The 19,141-nt window shown below is 44.8% G+C and overlaps 1 protein-coding gene across 2 annotated transcripts in view; it reads left to right on the top strand.

The window, feature by feature from the left end:
- The window catches only part of LOC109884972 (tyrosine-protein kinase RYK), a 151,805-nt gene extending 136,961 nt beyond the window's left edge, over positions 1-14,844 (top strand). For both annotated transcript variants that reach the window (XM_031822323.1, XM_031822322.1), the window contains 3 exons: positions 7,041-7,200; positions 9,713-9,849; positions 12,770-14,844. In XM_031822323.1, coding sequence (XP_031678183.1) covers positions 7,041-7,200; positions 9,713-9,849; positions 12,770-12,881 — 409 coding nt within the window. In that variant the 3' untranslated portion in view covers positions 12,882-14,844. The remainder of the gene's footprint in view (positions 1-7,040; positions 7,201-9,712; positions 9,850-12,769) is intronic.
- The last annotated feature ends 4,297 nt before the right edge of the window (positions 14,845-19,141 follow it).

Raw genomic sequence — 19,141 nt, 5'->3', positions numbered from 1 at the left:
GAACACCTTTATTTAACCAGGTAGGCTAGTTGAGAACACCTTTATTTAACCAGGTAGGCTAGTTGAGAACACCTTTATTTAACCAGGTAGGCTAGTTGAGAACACCTTTATTTAACCAGGTAGGCTAGTTGAGAACACCTTTATTTAACCAGGTAGGCTAGTTGAGAACACCTTTATTTAACCAGGTAGGCCAGTTGAGAACACCTTTATTTAACCAGGTAGGCTAGTTGAGAACAAGTTCTCATTTACAATTGCGACCTGGCCAAGATAAAGCAAAGCAGTTCGACAGATACAACGACACAGAGTTACACATGGAGTAAAACAAACATACAGTCAATAATACAGTATAAACAAGTCTATATACAATGTGAGCAAATGAGGTGAGATAAGGGAGGTAAAGGCAAAAAAAGGCCATGGTGGCAAAGTAAATACAATATAGCAAGTAAAACACTGGAATGGTAGTTTTGCAATGGAAGAATGTGCAAAGTAGAAATAAAAATAATGGGGTGCAAAGGAGCAAAATAAATAAATAAATTAAAATTAAATACAGTTGGGAAAGAGGTAGTTGTTTGGGCTAAATTATAGGTGGGCTATGTACAGGTGCAGTAATCTGTGAGCTGCTCTGACAGTTGGTGCTTAAAGCTAGTGAGGGAGATAAGTGTTCCCAGTTTCAGAGATTTTTGTAGTTCGTTCCAGTCATTGGCAGCAGAGAACTGGAAGGAGAGGCGGCCAAAGAAAGAATTTGTTTTGGGGGTGACTAGAGAGATATAACTGCTGGAGCGTGTGCTACAGGTGGGAGATGCTATGGTGATCAGCGAGCTGAGATAAGGGGGGACTTTACCTAGCAGGGTCTTGTAGATGACATGGAGCCAGTGGGTTTGGCGACGAGTATGAAGCGAGGGCCAGCCAACGAGAGCGTACAGGTCGCAATGGTGGGTAGTATATGGGGCTTTGGTGATAAAACGGATTGCACTGTGATAGACTGCATCCAATTTGTTGAGTAGGGTATTGGAGGCTATTTTGTAAATGACATCGCCAAAGTCGAGGATTGGTAGGATGGTCAGTTTTACAAGGGTATGTTTGGCAGCATGAGTGAAGGATGCTTTGTTGCGAAATAGGAAGCCAATTCTAGATTTAACTTTGGATTGGAGATGTTTGATATGGGTCTGGAAGGAGAGTTTACAGTCTAACCAGACACCTAAGTATTTGTAGTTGTCCATGTATTCTAAGTCAGAGCCGTCCAGAGTAGTGATGTTGGACAGGCGGGTAGGTGCAGGTAGCGATCGGTTGAAGAGCATGCATTTAGTTTTACTTGTATTTAAGAGCAATTGGAGGCCACGGAAGGAGAGTTGTATGGCATTGAAGCTTGCCTGGAGGGTTGTTAACACAGTGTCCAAAGAAGGGCCGGAAGTATACAGAATGGTGTCGTCTGCGTAGAGGTGGATCAGGGACTCACCAGCAGCAAGAGCGACCTCATTGATGTATACAGAGAAGAGAGTCGGTCCAAGAATTGAACCCTGTGGCACCCCCATAGAGACTGCCAGAGGTCCGGACAGCAGACCCTCCGATTTGACACACTGAACTCTATCAGAGAAGTAGTTGGTGAACCAGGCGAGGCAATCATTTGAGAAACCAAGGCTGTCGAGTCTGCCGATGAGGATGTGGTGATTGACAGAGTCGAAAGCCTTGGCCAGATCAATGAATACGGCTGCACAGTAATGTTTCTTATCGATGGCGGTTAAGATATCGTTTAGGACCTTGAGCGTGGCTGAGGTGCACCCATGACCAGCTCTGAAACCAGATTGCATAGCAGAGAAGGTATGGTGAGATTCGAAATGGTCGGTAATCTGTTTGTTGACTTGGCTTTCGAAGACCTTAGAAAGGCACGGTAGGATAGATATAGGTCTGTAGCAGTTTGGGTCAAGAGTGTCCCCCCCTTTGAAGAGGGGGATGACCGCAGCTGCTTTCCAATCTTTGGGAATCTCAGACGACACGAAAGAGAGGTTGAACAGGCTAGTAATAGGGGTGGCAACAATTTCGGCAGATAATTTTAGAAAGAAAGGGTCCAGATTGTCTAGCCCGGCTGATTTGTAGGGGTCCAGATTTTGCAGCTCTTTCAGAACATCAGCTGAATGGATTTGGGAGAAGGAGAAATGGGGAAGGCTTGGGCGAGTTGCTGTTGGGGGTGCAGTGCTGTTGTCCGGGGTAGGAGTAGCCAGGTGGAAAGCATGGCCAGCCGTAGAAAAATGCTTATTGAAATTCTCAATTATGGTGGATTTATCAGTGGTGACAGTGTTTCCTATCTTCAGTGCAGTGGGCAGCTGGGAGGAGGTGTTCTTATTCTCCATGGACTTTACAGTGTCCCAGAACTTTTTTGAGTTAGTGTTGCAGGAAGCAAATTTCTGCTTGAAAAAGCTAGCCTTGGCTTTTCTAACTGCCTGTGTATAATGGTTTCTAGCTTCCCTGAACAGCTGCATATCACGGGGGCTGTTCGATGCTAATGCAGAACGCCATAGGATGTTTTTGTGTTGGTTAAGGGCAGTCAGGTCTGGGGAGAACCAAGGGCTATATCTGTTCCTGGTTCTAAATTTCTTGAATGGGGCATGTTTATTTAAGATGGTTAGGAAGGCATTTTTTTAAAATAACCAGGCATCCTCTACTGACGGGATGAGATCAATATCCTTCCAGGATACCCCGGCCAGGTCGATTAGAAAGGCCTGCTCGCAGAAGTGTTTCAGGGAGCGTTTTACAGTGATGAGTGGAGGTCGTTTGACCGCTGACCCATTACGGATGCAGGCAATGAGGCAGTGATCGCTGAGATCTTGGTTGAAGACAGCAGAGGTGTATTTAGAGGGGAAGTTGGTTAGGATGATATCTATGAGGGTGCCCGTGTTTAAGGCTTTGGGGAGGTACCTGGTAGGTTCATTGATAATTTGTGTGAGATTGAGGGCATCAAGTTTAGATTGTAGGATGGCTGGGGTGTTAAGCATGTTCCAGTTTAGGTCGCCTAGCAGCACGAACTCTGAAGATAGATGGGGGGCAATCAGTTCACATATGGTGTCCAGAGCACAGCTGGGGGCAGAGGGTGGTCTATAGCAGGCGGCAACGGTGAGAGACTTGTTTTTAGAGAGGTGGATTTTTAAAAGTAGAAAATTGTTTGGGTACAGACCTGGATAGTAGGACAGAACTCTGCAGGCTATCTTTGCAGTAGATTGCAACACCGCCCCCTTTGGCAGTTCTATCTTGTCTGAAAATGTTCTAGTTTGGAATTAAAATGTCTGAATTTTTGGTGGTCTTCCTAAGCCAGGATTCAGACACAGCTAGAACATCCGGGTTGGCAGAGTGTGCTAAAGCAGTGAATAGAACAAACTTAGGGAGGAGGCTTCTAATGTTAACATGCATGAAACCAAGGCTATTACGGTTACAGAAGTCGTCAAAAGAGAGCGCCTGGGGAATAGGAGTGGAGCTAGGCACTGCAGGGCCTGGATTCACCTCTACATCGCCAGAGGAACATAGGAGGAGTAGAATAAGGGTACGGCTAAAAGCTATGAGAATTGGTCGTCTAGAACGTCTGGAACATAGAGTAAAAGGAGGTTTCTGGGGGCGATAAAATAGCATCAAGGTATAATGTACAGACAAATGTATGGTAGGATGTGAATACAGTGGAGGTAAACCTAGGTATTGAGTGATGAAGAGAGAGATATTGTCTCTAGAAACATCATTGAAACCAGGAGATGTCATTGCATGTGTGGGTGGTGGAACTAATAGGTTGGATAAGGTATAGTGAGCAGGACTAGAGGCTCTACAGTGAAATAAGCCAATAAACACTAACCAGAACAGCAATGGACAAGACATATTGACATTAAGGAGAGGCATGCTTAGTCGAGTGATCAAAAGGGGCCAGTGAGTGGAGAGGTGGGTTGGTGATTTAGACAGCTAGCCAGGGCATCGGTAGCAAGCTAGCATAGGATGGAGGTCTGTTGTTAGCCACCTCTTGCGTTCCGTCAGTAGATTAGTGGGGTTCCGTGTGGTAGAGGGGATTAATCCAAATCACACAACAACAACAAAAATAAAAACAATAGATATAGTTATAGAGGCCCAAGAAGAAAACATAATAATAATAATAAAAATAAATAAATTGTCCGATTGTCTATTCAGATAGCAGCCGGTAAGACAGCTAACGGTTAGCAGGCCGCAGATTGTCGTTCAGGTAACGTCGCGACGGAGGAGCCAGCCGGATAACTCCTCCCTGTATATAGCCTCACATTGATCTGGTACTCCCTGTATATAGCCTCACATTGATCTGGTACTTCCTGTATATAGCTCCACATTGATCTGGTACTCCCTGTATATAGCTCCACATTGATCTGGTACTGGTACTTCCTGAATATAGCTCCACATTGATCTGGTACTCCCTGTATATAGCCCCACATTGATCCGGTACTCCCTGTATATAGCTCCACATTGATCCGGTACTCCCTGTATATAGCTCCACATTGATCTGATCTGGTACTTCCTATATATAGCCTCACATTGATCTGGTACTGGTACTTCCTGTATATAGCTCCACATTGATCTGGAACTTCCTGTATATAGCTCAACATTAATCTGGTACTTCCTGTATATAGCTCCACATTGATCTGTTACTGGTACTTCCTGTATATAGCTCCACATTGATCTGGTACTTCCTGTATATAGCTCCACATTGATCTGGTGCTGGTACTTCCTGTATATAGCTCCACATTGATCTGGTACTTCCTGTATATAGCTCCACATTGATCTGGTACTGGTACTTCCTGTATATAGCTCCACATTGATCTGGTACTTCCTGTATATAGCTCCACATTGATCTGGAACTTCCTGTATATAGCTCCACATTGATCTGCTACTGGTACTTCCTGTATATAGCTCCACATTGATCTGGTACTGGTACTTCCTGTATATAGCTCCACATTGATCTGGTACTCCCTGTATATAGCTCCACATTGATCTGGAACTTCCTGTATATAGCTCAACATTAATCTGGTCCTTCCTGTATATAGCTCCACATTGATCTGGTACTGGTACTTCCTGTATATAGCTCCACATTGATCTTGTACTTCCTGTATATAGCTCCACATTGATCTGGTACTTCCTGTATATAGCTCCACATTGATCTGGTGCTGGTACTTCCTGTATATAGCTCCACATTGATCTGGTACTTCCTGTATATAGCTCCACATTGATCTGGTACTGGTACTTCCTGTATATAGCTCCACATTGATCTGGTACTTCCTGTATATAGCTCCACATTGATCTGGAACTTCCTGTATATAGCTCCACATTGATCTGCTACTGGTACTCCCTGTATATAGCGCCACATTGATCTGGAACTTCCTGTATATAGCTCAACATTAATCTGGTACTTCCTGTATATAGCTCCACATTGATCTGGTACTGGTACTTCCTGTATATAGCTCCACATTGATCTGGTACTTCCTGTATATAGCTCCACATTGATCTGGTGCTGGTACTTCCTGTATATAGCTCCACATTGATCTGGTACTTCCTGTATATAGCTCCACATTGATCTGGTACTGGTACTTCCTGTATATAGCTCCACATTGATCTGGTACTTCCTGTATATAGCTCCACATTGATCTGGAACTTCCTGTATATAGCTCCACATTGATCTGCTACTGGTACTTCCTGTACATAGATCCACATTGATCTGGAACTTCCTGTATATAGCTCCACATTGATCTGCTACTGGTACTTCCTGTATATAGCTCCACATTGATCTGGTACTGGTACTTCCTGTATATAGCTCCACATTGATCTGGTACTCCCTGTATATAGCTCCACATTGATCTGGAACTTCCTGTATATAGCTCAACATTAATCTGGTACTTCCTGTATATAGCTCCACATTGATCTGGTACTGGTACTTCCTGTATATAGCTCCACATTGATCTGGTACTTCCTGTATATAGCTCCACATTGATCTGGAACTTCCTGTATATAGCTCCACATTGATCTGCTACTGGTACTCCCTGTATATAGCGCCACATTGATCTGGAACTTCCTGTATATAGCTCAACATTAATCTGGTACTTCCTGTATATAGCTCCACATTGATCTGGTACTGGTACTTCCTGTATATAGCTCCACATTGATCTGGTACTTCCTGTATATAGCTCCACATTGATCTGGTGCTGGTACTTCCTGTATATAGCTCCACATTGATCTGGTACTTCCTGTATATAGCTCCACATTGATCTGGTACTGGTACTTCCTGTATATAGCTCCACATTGATCTGGTACTTCCTGTATATAGCTCCACATTGATCTGGAACTTCCTGTATATAGCTCCACATTGATCTGCTACTGGTACTTCCTGTACATAGATCCACATTGATCTGGAACTTCCTGTATATAGCTCCACATTGATCTGCTACTGGTACTTCCTGTATATAGCTCCACATTGATCTGGTACTGGTACTTCCTGTATATAGCTCCAATAGCTCCACATTGATCTGGTACTCCCTATATATAGATCCACATTGATCTGGTACTCCCTGTATATAGATCCACATTGATCTGGTACTGGTACTTCCTGTATATAGCTCCACATTGATCTGGTACTTCCTGTATATAGCCTCACATTGATCTGGTACTCCCTGTATATAGCCTCACATTGATCTGGTACTGCCTGTATATAGCCTCACATTGATCTGGTACTCCCTGTATATAGCTCCACATTGATCTGGTACTTCCTGTATATAGCTCCACATTGATCTGGTACTTCCTGTATATAGCTCCACATTGATCTGGTACTTCCTGTATATAGCTCCACATTGATCTGGTACTTCCTGTATATAGCTCCATTCTTGCGTATTTTATTTTATTCCTCTTGTTACAATATAATTATTTTGTTACTCTACATCGCAGGGAAGGTCTCGAAGCATTTCTTAGTGAAGTCTACAACCCATTGTATTCGCTGCGTGTCATATAACGTATATTGTAGAAGGTTAACCTTGTACTCCCCTCCTCCCTGGTAGTATTGACGACAGCATGCAGGTGAAGATCTGTGACAACGCCCTGTCCAGAGACCTGTTCCCTATGGACTACCACTGTCTGGGAGACAACGAGAACAGGCCGGTCCGCTGGATGGCCCTGGAGAGCCTGCTCAACCATGACTTCTCTAGTGCTAGTGATGTGGTGAGAACACACACACACACTTACACACACACACACACACACACACACACACACACACACACACACACACACACACACGCAGCTACTGTAGACAGTCAGCAAGCTACTGTGGACAGTCAGGAAGCTACTGTAGACAGTCAGGAATCTACTGTAGACAGTCAGCAAACTACTGTAGACAGTCAGGAAGCTACTGTAGACAGTCAGGAAGCTACTGTAGACAGTCAGGAATCTACTGTAGACAGTCAGGAAGCTACTGTAGACAGTCAGGAAGCTACTGTAGACAGTCAGGAATCTACTGTAGACAGTCAGCAAACTACTGTAGACAGTCAGGAAGCTACTGTAGACAGTCAGGAAGCTACTGTAGACAGTCAGCAAACTACTGTAGACAGTCAGGAAGCTACTGTAGGCAGTCAGGAAGCTTGCTCAGGTTTCATGGGATTCTACAATAATGGAATGAGCCAGACTTCCCTCATACCTGACCTCCTCATTCCTACTGTGGCTCTGTTGTCCTCCCCCCGCACCCCCCCTCCCTCCTTCCACACCCCTCCCTCCCTCCTTCCACACACCTCCCCCCTCCCTCTTTCCACACCCTCCCTCCCTCCTTCCACACCCCTACCTCCCTCTTCACCCCTCCCTCCCTCCTCACCCCTCCCTCTGGGGTTAAATCATCCCCTCCGTCTCTTTAAATCATCCCCTCCCTCCTCACCCCTCCCTCTGGGGTTAAATCATCCCCTCCCTCTCTTTAAATCACCCCACTGCCTCCCTCCTCCTCACCCCTCCCTCCTCACCCCTCCCTCTGGGGTTAAATCACCCCCTCCCTCTCTTTAAATCACCCCCTGCCTCCCTCCTCGCCCCTCCCTCTGGGGTTAAATCATCCCCTCCCTCTCTTTAAATCATCCCCTCCCTCCTCACCCCTTCCTCCTCACCCCTCCCTCTGGGGTTAAATCATCCCCTCCCTCTCTTTAAATCACCCCCCTGCCTCCCTCCTCACCCCTCCCTCCTCACCCCTCCCTCTGGGGTTAAATCACCCCCTCCCTCTCTTTAAATCACCCCCCTGCCTCCCTCCTCACCCCTCCCTCTGGGGTTAAATCATCCCCTCCCTCTCTTTAAATCATCCCCTCCCTCCACACCCCTCCCTCTGGGGTTAAATTATCCCCTCCCTCTCTTTAAATCACCCCCCTGCCTCCCTCCTCACCCCTCCCTCCTCACCCCTCCCTCCTCACCCCTCCCTCTGGGGTCAAATCACCCCCTCCCTCTGGGGTTAAATCATCCCCTCCCTCCTCACCCCTCCCTCCTCACCCCTCCCTCTGGGGTTAAATCATCCCCTCCCTCTCTTTAAATCACCCCCCTGCCTCCCTCTCTTTATATTATCCCCTCCCTGTCAGGACTTCCTCTAAAGCTCGCTGGGTCATAGGTTACGACACACACGTTACTGTTAATGAACCAGAGTTACACACACACACACACACACACACACACACACACACACACAGTCACATCACGATGACTCTCAAGTGCTGGTAGTAGTCACTGTTTCCATCTGAGTCACACGGTGAAGATAAAACCTCAGTGAAGACACAGTGAAGATAACACCTCAGACTTTCTCCTAAATCTTTCATTGATGTCAGAGGGATATTTTTTTCACAGAGCGTGTGTCTCAAGTCTGTCTACCTCTCCCAATGAGCTTCTGGTTCAACTCCCATTGTTTTATGGTCTTTGTAAAACACTGGCCAATCTTCTGAAGATGACTGATGAATGAATCGGTGACTTGGTTCCAAAACCATAATTATGTTTATATGATTGCCATTCATATTTATACTCTACTGGACTAGTCTTCTCATGTTCTGTTGTTTGGGAATAGGAAATTGATTAAAAGCTGAAGTTCGATTGATTCAGTATGTTGAGAGTTGTAGCCAGTAGCTACCATGGTTCTGATGTCTTCCTGTTTCCAAGCACTGCAGTGTCCAGAGGGAGACGGCCCTTATCAAAAACTTTTAACAACAATGTTTTCTGAAGTTGGTATACATATTTCCGTCTATATTTCCTTGCTTTGTGTCAGTGGAATGCTTTGTTCAAACCGTTGGTGCTGTGTAGGCTGGACAGAACAGGACTTTCCTTGACACTGATCTCACACCGAGACACCTTGACCCTAACATAACGCATTGCTGTAACACAATACCATACCATATAACCATACCATATAATCATATGTATTGCAGATACTTTGTGGGATTTTTTCCAGCTGTCTCCGAGTCCTAGTTTGTGTTCGTCTGCCTGCATATGTAGCTAATGTTGCACAGAAACAATGGTCAGTAGAGATGACACACAATGCATATGACTTTCTGTATGTGTCATCCTGTCTTGTTGGTCATATGGATGACTGTCCATCCCAAATTAAAAGAAATACCAGAACGAGAAAAACCCCTCAGACATACATTCTTCTATAGTCTGTGGTCTGACCTATAACCTCTGAGCTTGTTGTCTAACCTCTGACCTTGTCCCTGTTCCTCAGTGGGCGTTTGGTGTGACCCTGTGGGAGTTGATGACCTTGGGACAGACCCCCTACGTCGACATCGACCCCTTCGAGATGGCAGCCTATCTGAAGGATGGATACAGAATAGCACAGCCAATCAACTGTCCCGATGAACTGTAAGTAAAAACGCTGAGGCCAATCAACTGTCCCGATTTAACTGAAACACAACAGGTTGACTGTGGGTTGACTGTAGGAACCCTACAGAGGGTTGACTGTAGGAACCCTACAGAGGGTTGACTGTAGGAACCCTACAGAGGGTTGACTGTAGGAACCCTACAGAGGGTTGACTGTAGGAACCCTCCAGAGGGTTGACTGTAGGAACCCTCCAGAGGGTTGACTGTAGGAACCCTCCAGAGGGTTGACTGTAGGAACCCTCCAGATGGTTGACTGTAGGAACCCTCCAGAGGGTTGACTGTGGGAACCCTCCACAGGGTTGACTGTGGGAACCCTCCACAGGGTTGACTGTGGGAACCCTCCACAGGGTTGACTGTGGGAACCCTCCACAGGGTTGACTGTGGGAACCCTCCACAGGGTTGACTGTGGGAACCCTCCACAGGGTTGACTGTGGGAACCCTCCAGATGGTTGACTGTGGGAACCCTCCAGATGGTTGACTGTGGGAACCCTCCAGATGGTTGACTGTGGGAACCCTCCAGATGGTTGACTGTGGGAACCCTCCAGAGGGTTGACTGTGGGAACCCTCCAGAGGGTTGACTGTGGGAACCCTCCAGATGTTTGACTGTAGGAACCCTCCAGATGGTTGACTGTGGGAACCCTCCAGATGGACCCACAAGGAGTCTCTGTTTACATGTTTTATGGACCGTTACAGCCCAGCAGCAGCCAGTCGTCCATCTATCAACATCATTCATTACTGAGTCTTACCCTGACCTTGTGGTTCCTGCCATGCGTTCCAAATTCCACCCTATAGCCGATGAAGTGCACTACGTAGTGTCAAACGCAATGACCTGTAGGGCATAGGGGGCCATTTGGAACGAACGGAAGGAACCACAAAGGGTCAGGGCTCGACCAGCGCCCTAATTAGGTAATAGTGTGGCATTTGGGATACCGCCTGTGGCCGTTTGTCGTTTATTGTCCCCAAGACAAACCTATATGATTTACAGCTGGATGAGCGGCCACCAGCAGAGAGATGTTGTAACAACGGTTATCGAGGGAGCTGAACATGCTTCAGAAACCGTGTTGAATTGGATGTTTCCACCAAAATAAAAAAGAATACACCTTGAGGGATGCAGGTATGATGGTATGGTAACCTGTGGTACTGCCCCAATGATGGTATGGTAACCTGTGGTACTACCCCAATGATGGTATGGTAACCTGTGGTACTGCCCCAATGATGGTATGGTAACCTGTGGTACTGCCCCAATGATGGTATGGTAACCTGTGGTACTGCCCCAATGATGGTATGGTGTATTGTGTTGGTACTGCACCAATGATGGTATGGTAACCTGTGGTACTGCCCCAATGATGGTATGGTAACCTGTGGTACTGCCCCAATGATGGTATGGTAACCTGTGGTACTGCCCCAATGATGGTATGGTGTATTGTGTTGGTACTGCACCAATGATGGTATGGTAACCTGTGGTACTGCCCCAATGATGGTATGGTAACCTGTGGTACTGCCCCAATGATGGTATGGGAACCTGTGGTACTGCCCCAATGATGGTATGGTAACCTGTGGTACTGCCCCAATGATGGTATGGTGTATTGTGTTGGTACTGCACCAATGATGGTATGGTAACCTGTGGTACTGCCCCAATGATGGTATGGTAACCTGTGGTACTGCCCCAATGATGGTATGGTAACCTGTGGTACTGCCCCAATGATGGTATGGTGTATTGTGTTGGTACTGCACCAATGATGGTATGGTAACCTGTGGTACTGCCCCAATGATGGTATGGTAACCTGTGGTACTGCCCCAATGATGGTATGGTAACCTGTGGTACTGCACCAATGATGGTATGGTAACCTGTGGTACTGCCCCAATGATGGTATGGTAACCTATGGTACTGCCCCAATGATGGTATGGTAACCTGTGGTACTGACCCAATGATGGTATGGTAACCTGTGGTACTGCACCAATGATGGTATGGTAACCTGTGGTACTGCCCCAATGATGGTATGGTAACCTGTGGTACTGCCCCAATGATGGTATGGTAACCTGTGGTACTGCACCAATGATGGTATGGTAACCTGTGGTACTGCCCCAATGATGGTATGGTAACCTGTGGTACTGCACCAATGATGGTATGGTAACCTGTGGTACTGCACCAATGATGGTATGGTAACCTGTGGTACTGCACCAATGATGGTATGGTAACCTGTGGTACTGCACCAATGATGGTATGGTAACCTGTGGTACTGCACCAATGATGGTATGGTAACCTATGGTACTGCCCCAATGATGGTATGGTAACCTATGGTACTGCCCCAATGATGGTATGGTAACCTATGGTACTGCCCCAATGATGGTATGGTAACCTATGGTACTGCCCCAATGATGGTATGGTAACCTGTGGTACTGCACCAATGATGGTATGGTAACCTATGGTACTGCCCCAATGATGGTATGGTAACCTGTGGTACTGCACCAATGATGGTATGGTAACCTGTGGTACTGCACCAATGATGGTATGGTAACCTGTGGTACTGCCCCAATGATGGTATGGTAACCTATGGTACTGCCCCAATGATGGTATGGTAACCTGTGGTACTGCACCAATGATGGTATGGTAACCTGTGGTACTGCACCAATGATGGTATGGTAGCCTGTCGTACTGCACCAATGATGGTATGGTAGTGAGTGTCCTTGGGACTGTGGGCCTTATATTCCCAAATATTGTTATGTGATCAGAAGATTTTGAAAACATTGTTTGTACGTGCTATTTAGATCACATTTTGAAGTCCTTCTGGGTTTTGATTCAACATAAACTGTGCGATGAGCTGGTCTAAATGGCTTGTGTGAGTGCCCTTGCTGACCTAGCTAGTTCTCTGTTTTTCTCTCTCTCTCGTTCTCTCTGTAGGTTTGCGGTGATGGCGTGTTGCTGGGCCCTTGATCCAGAGGAGAGGCCTAAGTTCCAGCAGCTGGTCCAGTGTCTGACGGAGTTCCATGCAGCGTTGGGGGCATACGTGTAAAATCTAGCCCCAGGCTTCTGTACGGACCAGGCCCGAAGGACCAGCAGGCCCAGGAGTTACTGAACAGCACTAATCACCATGAGGAATACATTTACAAACCTTGTGCCTTATTAAAAAGAAAGAACAGACTTTCATCATCATGAGAATGTTTTGTAAAGTATAGATTTTTTTGGTTTGTATGTAGTTGAATCACATTTCCGTTGTGTCGTCAAAGTGGAAGTAATTGGTATTTCTGAGATTTGTGGACGCTTCAAGCTGTTCTCTCAGCCAAGTACCAAGGATTCTCTTTCTGAGGTCGTCATATTCCCCAGCATGCATCACAAGAATAGACCTATACCCTCACTATGAAAGTAAAACCCCACAAGGACGTCACTGCACACATCACTCTTTTGGTAAAAAATGTGCCAACAAGTCGTCGCCGCCATTTTCCTAATGACTACGCTCTGAGGACCTGTTTTTAAAAACACACCATGCTAATATGTTGTTTTTTTGTTGTGTTTTAGAGAATTTAGAGATGTTCATTTGTGGTTGTAGATCTGTTTTCAGTGAGAGGATGACAAGACACCAGATTAAGCTTTAATGTACAGTACCAAAGTGGACAGAGGGTTTGCTTCTCAAATTGTACCCTAGTCCCCTACATTAGCCTCCACATAGACCTCTGGTCTAATGTGGTGCACTATATAGGGAATAGGGTGCCATTTTGGGACTTGGATAGAGCTTTGTCTGTGTACTATAGCGATGCTTGTTTCTTTCTGTCATGGTGTGGTAAACTCAAGGTAGGTACGGAAGGCTTTCTCGGGGGATCGACGCGGTCAGTCGACAAGGCCTAAGCAGATCTAATCTGCTGGACATCTTGTGGATAATGACTTGTCTCGTCTGTTCCTGATCTCCACTTGAAGGACCCTACTGAACATTTGTACTACACACATTAGTTTCCCTCTTCCTTGGGAGTCATGCCAATGGAACGGCTAGCGTAGCTGACGACACTGATCGCCTCAGCATCTGTTCAAGTCAGTCGACCAGCCTGGGTGCCTGCTACAGGCCTGCGGCGGTACACTACATACCGCTAAAGGATTTCAGAGATGTTTAGTGGATGGTGTTATCCACCATCGTTCTTCTTTTGGATGTTTATTATCACAACCGTCCAATCTCACAAATATCTGAGGAAGGAATATCTAACACGGTTTTCATCATCATCATTATTATTGTTATTCTTCCTTGTTTTTGACTTTGACGGTTCTGTCAGAACAAAACCCAGGTTGCCCAAACACACGCTGTTTTGAGAATGAGAAAATATGAATTTATACTAGAACACTATTAATCACTGTGAAAATCTGAATAACTGCCAATCTGGCAACTACATTGCCAAACCCTGGCAGCATTATGGCCAAGCTCTGGTCCAAGGCGTGACGTGTTGCTTGTTCATGCTGAGCCCTTTGACCAGAGCAATATCACACCAACCCTGGCAACATTATGGCCAAGCTCTGGTCCAAGGCGTGACATGTTGCTTGTTCATGCTGAGCCCTTTGACCAGAGCAATATCACACCAACCCTGGCAACATTATGGCCAAGCTCTGGTCCAAGGCGTGACGTGTTGCTTGTTCATGCTGAGCCCTTTGACCAGAGCAATATCACACCAACCCTGGCAAAATTATGGCCAAGCTCTGGTCCAAGGCGTGACATGTTGCTTGTTCATGCTGAGCCCTTTGACCAGAGCAATATCACACCAACCCTGGCAACATTATGGCCAAGCTCTGGTCCAAGACGTGACGTGTTGCTTGTTCATGCTGAGCCCTTTGACCAGAGCAACATCACACCAACCCTGGCAACATCATGGCCTAATCTTATTTTCACATCTAAAATCTGTCTGATTTGTCTTCAAGATCACTGCATGTTAAATTAAAGGGTGTTTATTCTGTCAACTGAAATGCATACAAAATAAACTGGCTTTTCATTTTTCTTATTCATGTGGTCTGTTTTCATGTGTAGTTTGACTAATTTAATTTCAAAGACTGGTTCATCTTCACTTTTATCGTGCAGAACTTTGGGCCCATAGAGCTCTGGGGTGAAGTAGTTCACTATAAGGGCCCGATTCAGATTTAGGACGTCGATGCCTTATCTACGCACTTCTCAGTCGTTGATATTCAGACTTACCTTACGGAGGTGTGTAAATGGGCTTTGCGGGGCCCTGGTTCCCTTGCGCGATGAATAGATTTTATTCAACTGTTGAAAACTCTCCCACTAGCTGGCCAACTGTCAGCGCTTGCAGTGTCATTTTGCACATGGCTGCAGAAACCTATAGGGGTCGACACATTTTCAACCCAAGTTGTAAAGGCACGGCGTTTCATAGACTTCACTGCGGGAAAGTTTGATATGCTTTAGTTTTCTGCTATAAGACTTGGTTTCACATTTGTCTCCAGAGTTTTACAAGGTAAAATAGATCTAAAATAGATCTAAAACAAATTTATATTTACCAATTCCCTTTTCCAAACGGATGACTCCTTTAGCTAGCTGTTATCAATATCTCTTATCGAGTAGTAAATTACAGCGGGGGTGTTATTTCTAATCAGTTCAAAAATAAGTTTATCAACATGTGAAGATCCCAGAAATGTTCCATTTGCTCAAAAAAAGCATATTTCTCTCATGTTGTGCACATATTTGTTTATGGTTACATTTTTTTGTAATTTAGCAAGACGCTCTTATCCAGAACGGCTTACAGTAGTGAGTACATACATTTGAATTTGTACTAGTCACTCGTGGGAATTGAACCCACAACCCTGGCGTTGGAATCTGCCATTCTCTACCAACTGAGCCACGTTTACATCCCTGTTAATGAGAATTTCTCCTTTACCTAGATAATCCATCCACCTGACAGGTGTGGCCCATCAAGAAGCTGATTAAACAGCATGATCAATACATAGGTGCACCTTGTGCCGGGGATCATTTTAAAAAGGCCACTCTTAAAATGTGCAGTTGTCGTCATGCCACACAAACGTCTCAAGTTATGAGGGAGCGTGCAATTGTTATGCTGACTTCAGTAATGTCCAACAGAGCTGTTGCCAGAAAAAAAAAATTATGTTCATTAAGTTTTACTGGAGTTTAGAGACGTAACATTTATAAAATAAATAATTTATAAAGGCTGAAATGTTTCTATCATGTTATTAAACACAATACCTGCAGGCTATAAGTAAAGTATGGCGTACTGAACAGTTACAATAACTGAAATTGCACCCTATTCCCTATGGGTCCTGGTTAAAAGTAGTGCACTACATAGGGTATAAGTTGCCATTTGGAACACAAGCCAAGTATGGATTGACAACAGACAATGACCCATCTTTCCTCTAGCAAGGGGGGAGACCAATGACTTTAGAGGGCACCATCAGACCAACTGCTTCAAATTTGCAGTTGTTTAACTATTTTGCTCAACATATTTTCTTTACTGTATTTATACATTACTGTATTTATACATTACTGTATTTATACGTTATTACTGTAATTTATACATTACTGTATTTATACATACGTTACTGTATTTATACGTACATTACTGTATTTATACGTGGGAAATCGTTTTTCAGCAGGAAAAGTGCTAAAATGTCTTTAAGGACAAAATATCTTTAGTTTCAAATGATAATGTGATGTATGTGGACGTCCTCTGTCCTGCCACAGACCAGCGTGTCCTATGTACTGCCACAGACCAGCGTGTCCTATGTACTGCAACAGACCAGCGTGCCCTATGTACTGCAACAGACCAGCGTGCCCTATGTACTGCAACAGACCAGTGTGTCCTATGTACTGCAACAGACCAGTGTGTCCTGTGTACTGCAACAGACCAGCGTGTCCTATGTACTGCAACAGACCAGCGTGTCCTATGTACTGCAACAGAACAGTGTGTCCTATGTACTGCAACAGACCAGCGTGTCCTATGTACTGCAACAGACCAGCGTGTCCTATGTACTGCAACAGACCAGCGTGTCCTATGTACTGCAACAGACCAGAATGTCCTGCGGCAGACCAGAATGTCCGATGTCTTTGTGAGTAAAGGGGTAAACTCCCAAGTCCAACTGGTGACGAACATAATGTCACCGGTTTCCTGTTGTAGAAGAGCCTTGCAGTAATCTCACGCCCACTCTCCTCAATCCATCAATCAATCACATTTTTTAAAAACAGCAGTTGTCACAGATACCCAGCTCAAAACACCAAAGAGCCAGCAATGCAGAGGCAGAAACTCCCCCATCTCTCTCTCTCTCTCTCTCTCTCTCTCTCTCTCTCTCTCTCTCTCTCTCTCTCTCTCTCTCTCTCTCTCTCTCTCTCTCTCTCTCTCTCTCACTCTCTCACTCTCACTCTCTCGAGGTTGATGAAGCTGCCAAGACCCTAAGACGATTCATGCCACTCCAAGTGCCTAAACTTGTCAGAGAAACCAAGCACATAGATGACAATAAATCAACAACATGAAAGATTTCTAGTTTATCGATGTACTCTGGCAGGTTACAAAATATTTACATCAAATGAGGCGTTACTTTGGGCCTTGATTGAGCTTGTGTTACTGCTGTTATACACCGAGTATACAAAACATTAGGAACACCTGCTCTTTCCATGACTTAAGTTGATCAAGTGAAAGCTATGATCCCTTGTTAAATCCACTTCAATCAGTGTAGATGAAGGGGAGGAGACGGGTTAAAGAAGGATTTTTAATCCTTGAGACAATTGAATCTACAACACTTTCCTAATATTGAAAGCGTTCCACAGGGATGCTGGTCCATGTTGACTCCAATCCTTCACACAGTTGTGTCAAGTTGTCTGGATGTCCTTTGGGTGGTGGACCGTTCTTGATACACAGGAAACTGTTGAGTGTGGAAAAATCAATCAGCGTTGCAGTTCTTGACACAAACCGGTGACACAAAACTACCATACCCCCGTTCAAAGACACTTAAATATTTTGTCTTGTCCGTTCACCCTCTGAATGGCACACATACACAAACCATGTCTCAATAGTCTCGAAGCTTAAAAATCCTTTAACATGTACCCCCCCCCTTCATCTACACTGATTTGAAGTGGATTTAGCAGGTGACATCAATAAGGGATCAACGATTTCACCTGGATTCACCTGGTCAACTTATGTCATGGAAAGAGCAGGTGTTCCTAATGTTTTGTATACTCGGTGTATAACAGCAGTAACACAAGGCCCAAAGTAACGCCTCATTTGATGTGAATATTTTGTAACCTGCCAGAGTACATCGATAAACTAGAAATCTTTTATGTTGTTGTTGATTTATTGTAGTGTGTGCTCCCTGCCCTTTTCTTCCTACCTTCACAGTGGTAACCGTGGTAATGGTTCCCACTGTGTGTTCCAGCTAAGCCTTTCATTGGCTTTGTTGGAATAATGACCACACATTTTTGTTTTTCAAACAGTGATTTGTAAGGCTTTGTGTGTGATTTATCAGAAGAACACCGATTACCATTGGGAACCACCTGTTGAATGTTTGTCTAGGGAGAGAGGGAAGGGTGTGTGTGTGTGTGGGCCTGTCTCACTTTCAAAGGGATTTTGGGGGCGGTATGGTAATTGGTCATTCTCATTGATGACACGAAGGTCAACATGTAACAGATTGGTGGTAATGTATGTCTCTCCTAGACCCAGACTTTTCACCTTTGCATCATATCCATCATATCCATATCATATTCCAGGTCGCAATTGTAAATGAGAACTTGTTCTCAACTTGCCTACCTGGTTAAATAAAGGTAAAATAAAAAAATAAAAAAATAAAAAATATCCATAAAGTTATGTTTTAATTATGTCTATTAAAAAAACTGCTAAAGAAACTTTTGTTGTTTTGTTTTCAATTTTAAAACGTTTTAAACGGAACTTTTTTTATTGAAAAATAAATGTAGATACAGTAATGCAATTTAAACATTGACTACATTTGTGTAGAACTATACCCTGTTTATTAGATGTTTGTTTAAACAATTACATAATTTGTTTCTTACCGTTGAGTAAAAACAATCATTGCGCAGCGTGCGTAAAAACAGGTCATGTGTGCCGAATACGGTCTTTCATCATTGCGTTCAAAACAATGCGCGCGTGGAGTTGTGGGCTGAACCCGGCCTCGTTACATCACTGTGAGCCATAAAAGCTCATTTGAGACTCACCAGAGTAGAACTGTGGGACAAAGAGAGAGAGAGAGAGAGAGAGAGAGAGAGAGAGAGAGAGAGAGAGAGAGAGAGAGAGAGAGAGAGAGAGAGAGAGAGAGAGAGAGAGAGAG

This window comes from Oncorhynchus kisutch, linkage group LG4 (assembly GCF_002021735.2).
Source record: "Oncorhynchus kisutch isolate 150728-3 linkage group LG4, Okis_V2, whole genome shotgun sequence".
Taxonomy (NCBI): domain Eukaryota; kingdom Metazoa; phylum Chordata; class Actinopteri; order Salmoniformes; family Salmonidae; genus Oncorhynchus; species Oncorhynchus kisutch.
The sequence above is the reverse complement of the archived record's forward strand: the minus strand, read 5'-3'. Positions and strand labels throughout refer to the sequence as shown.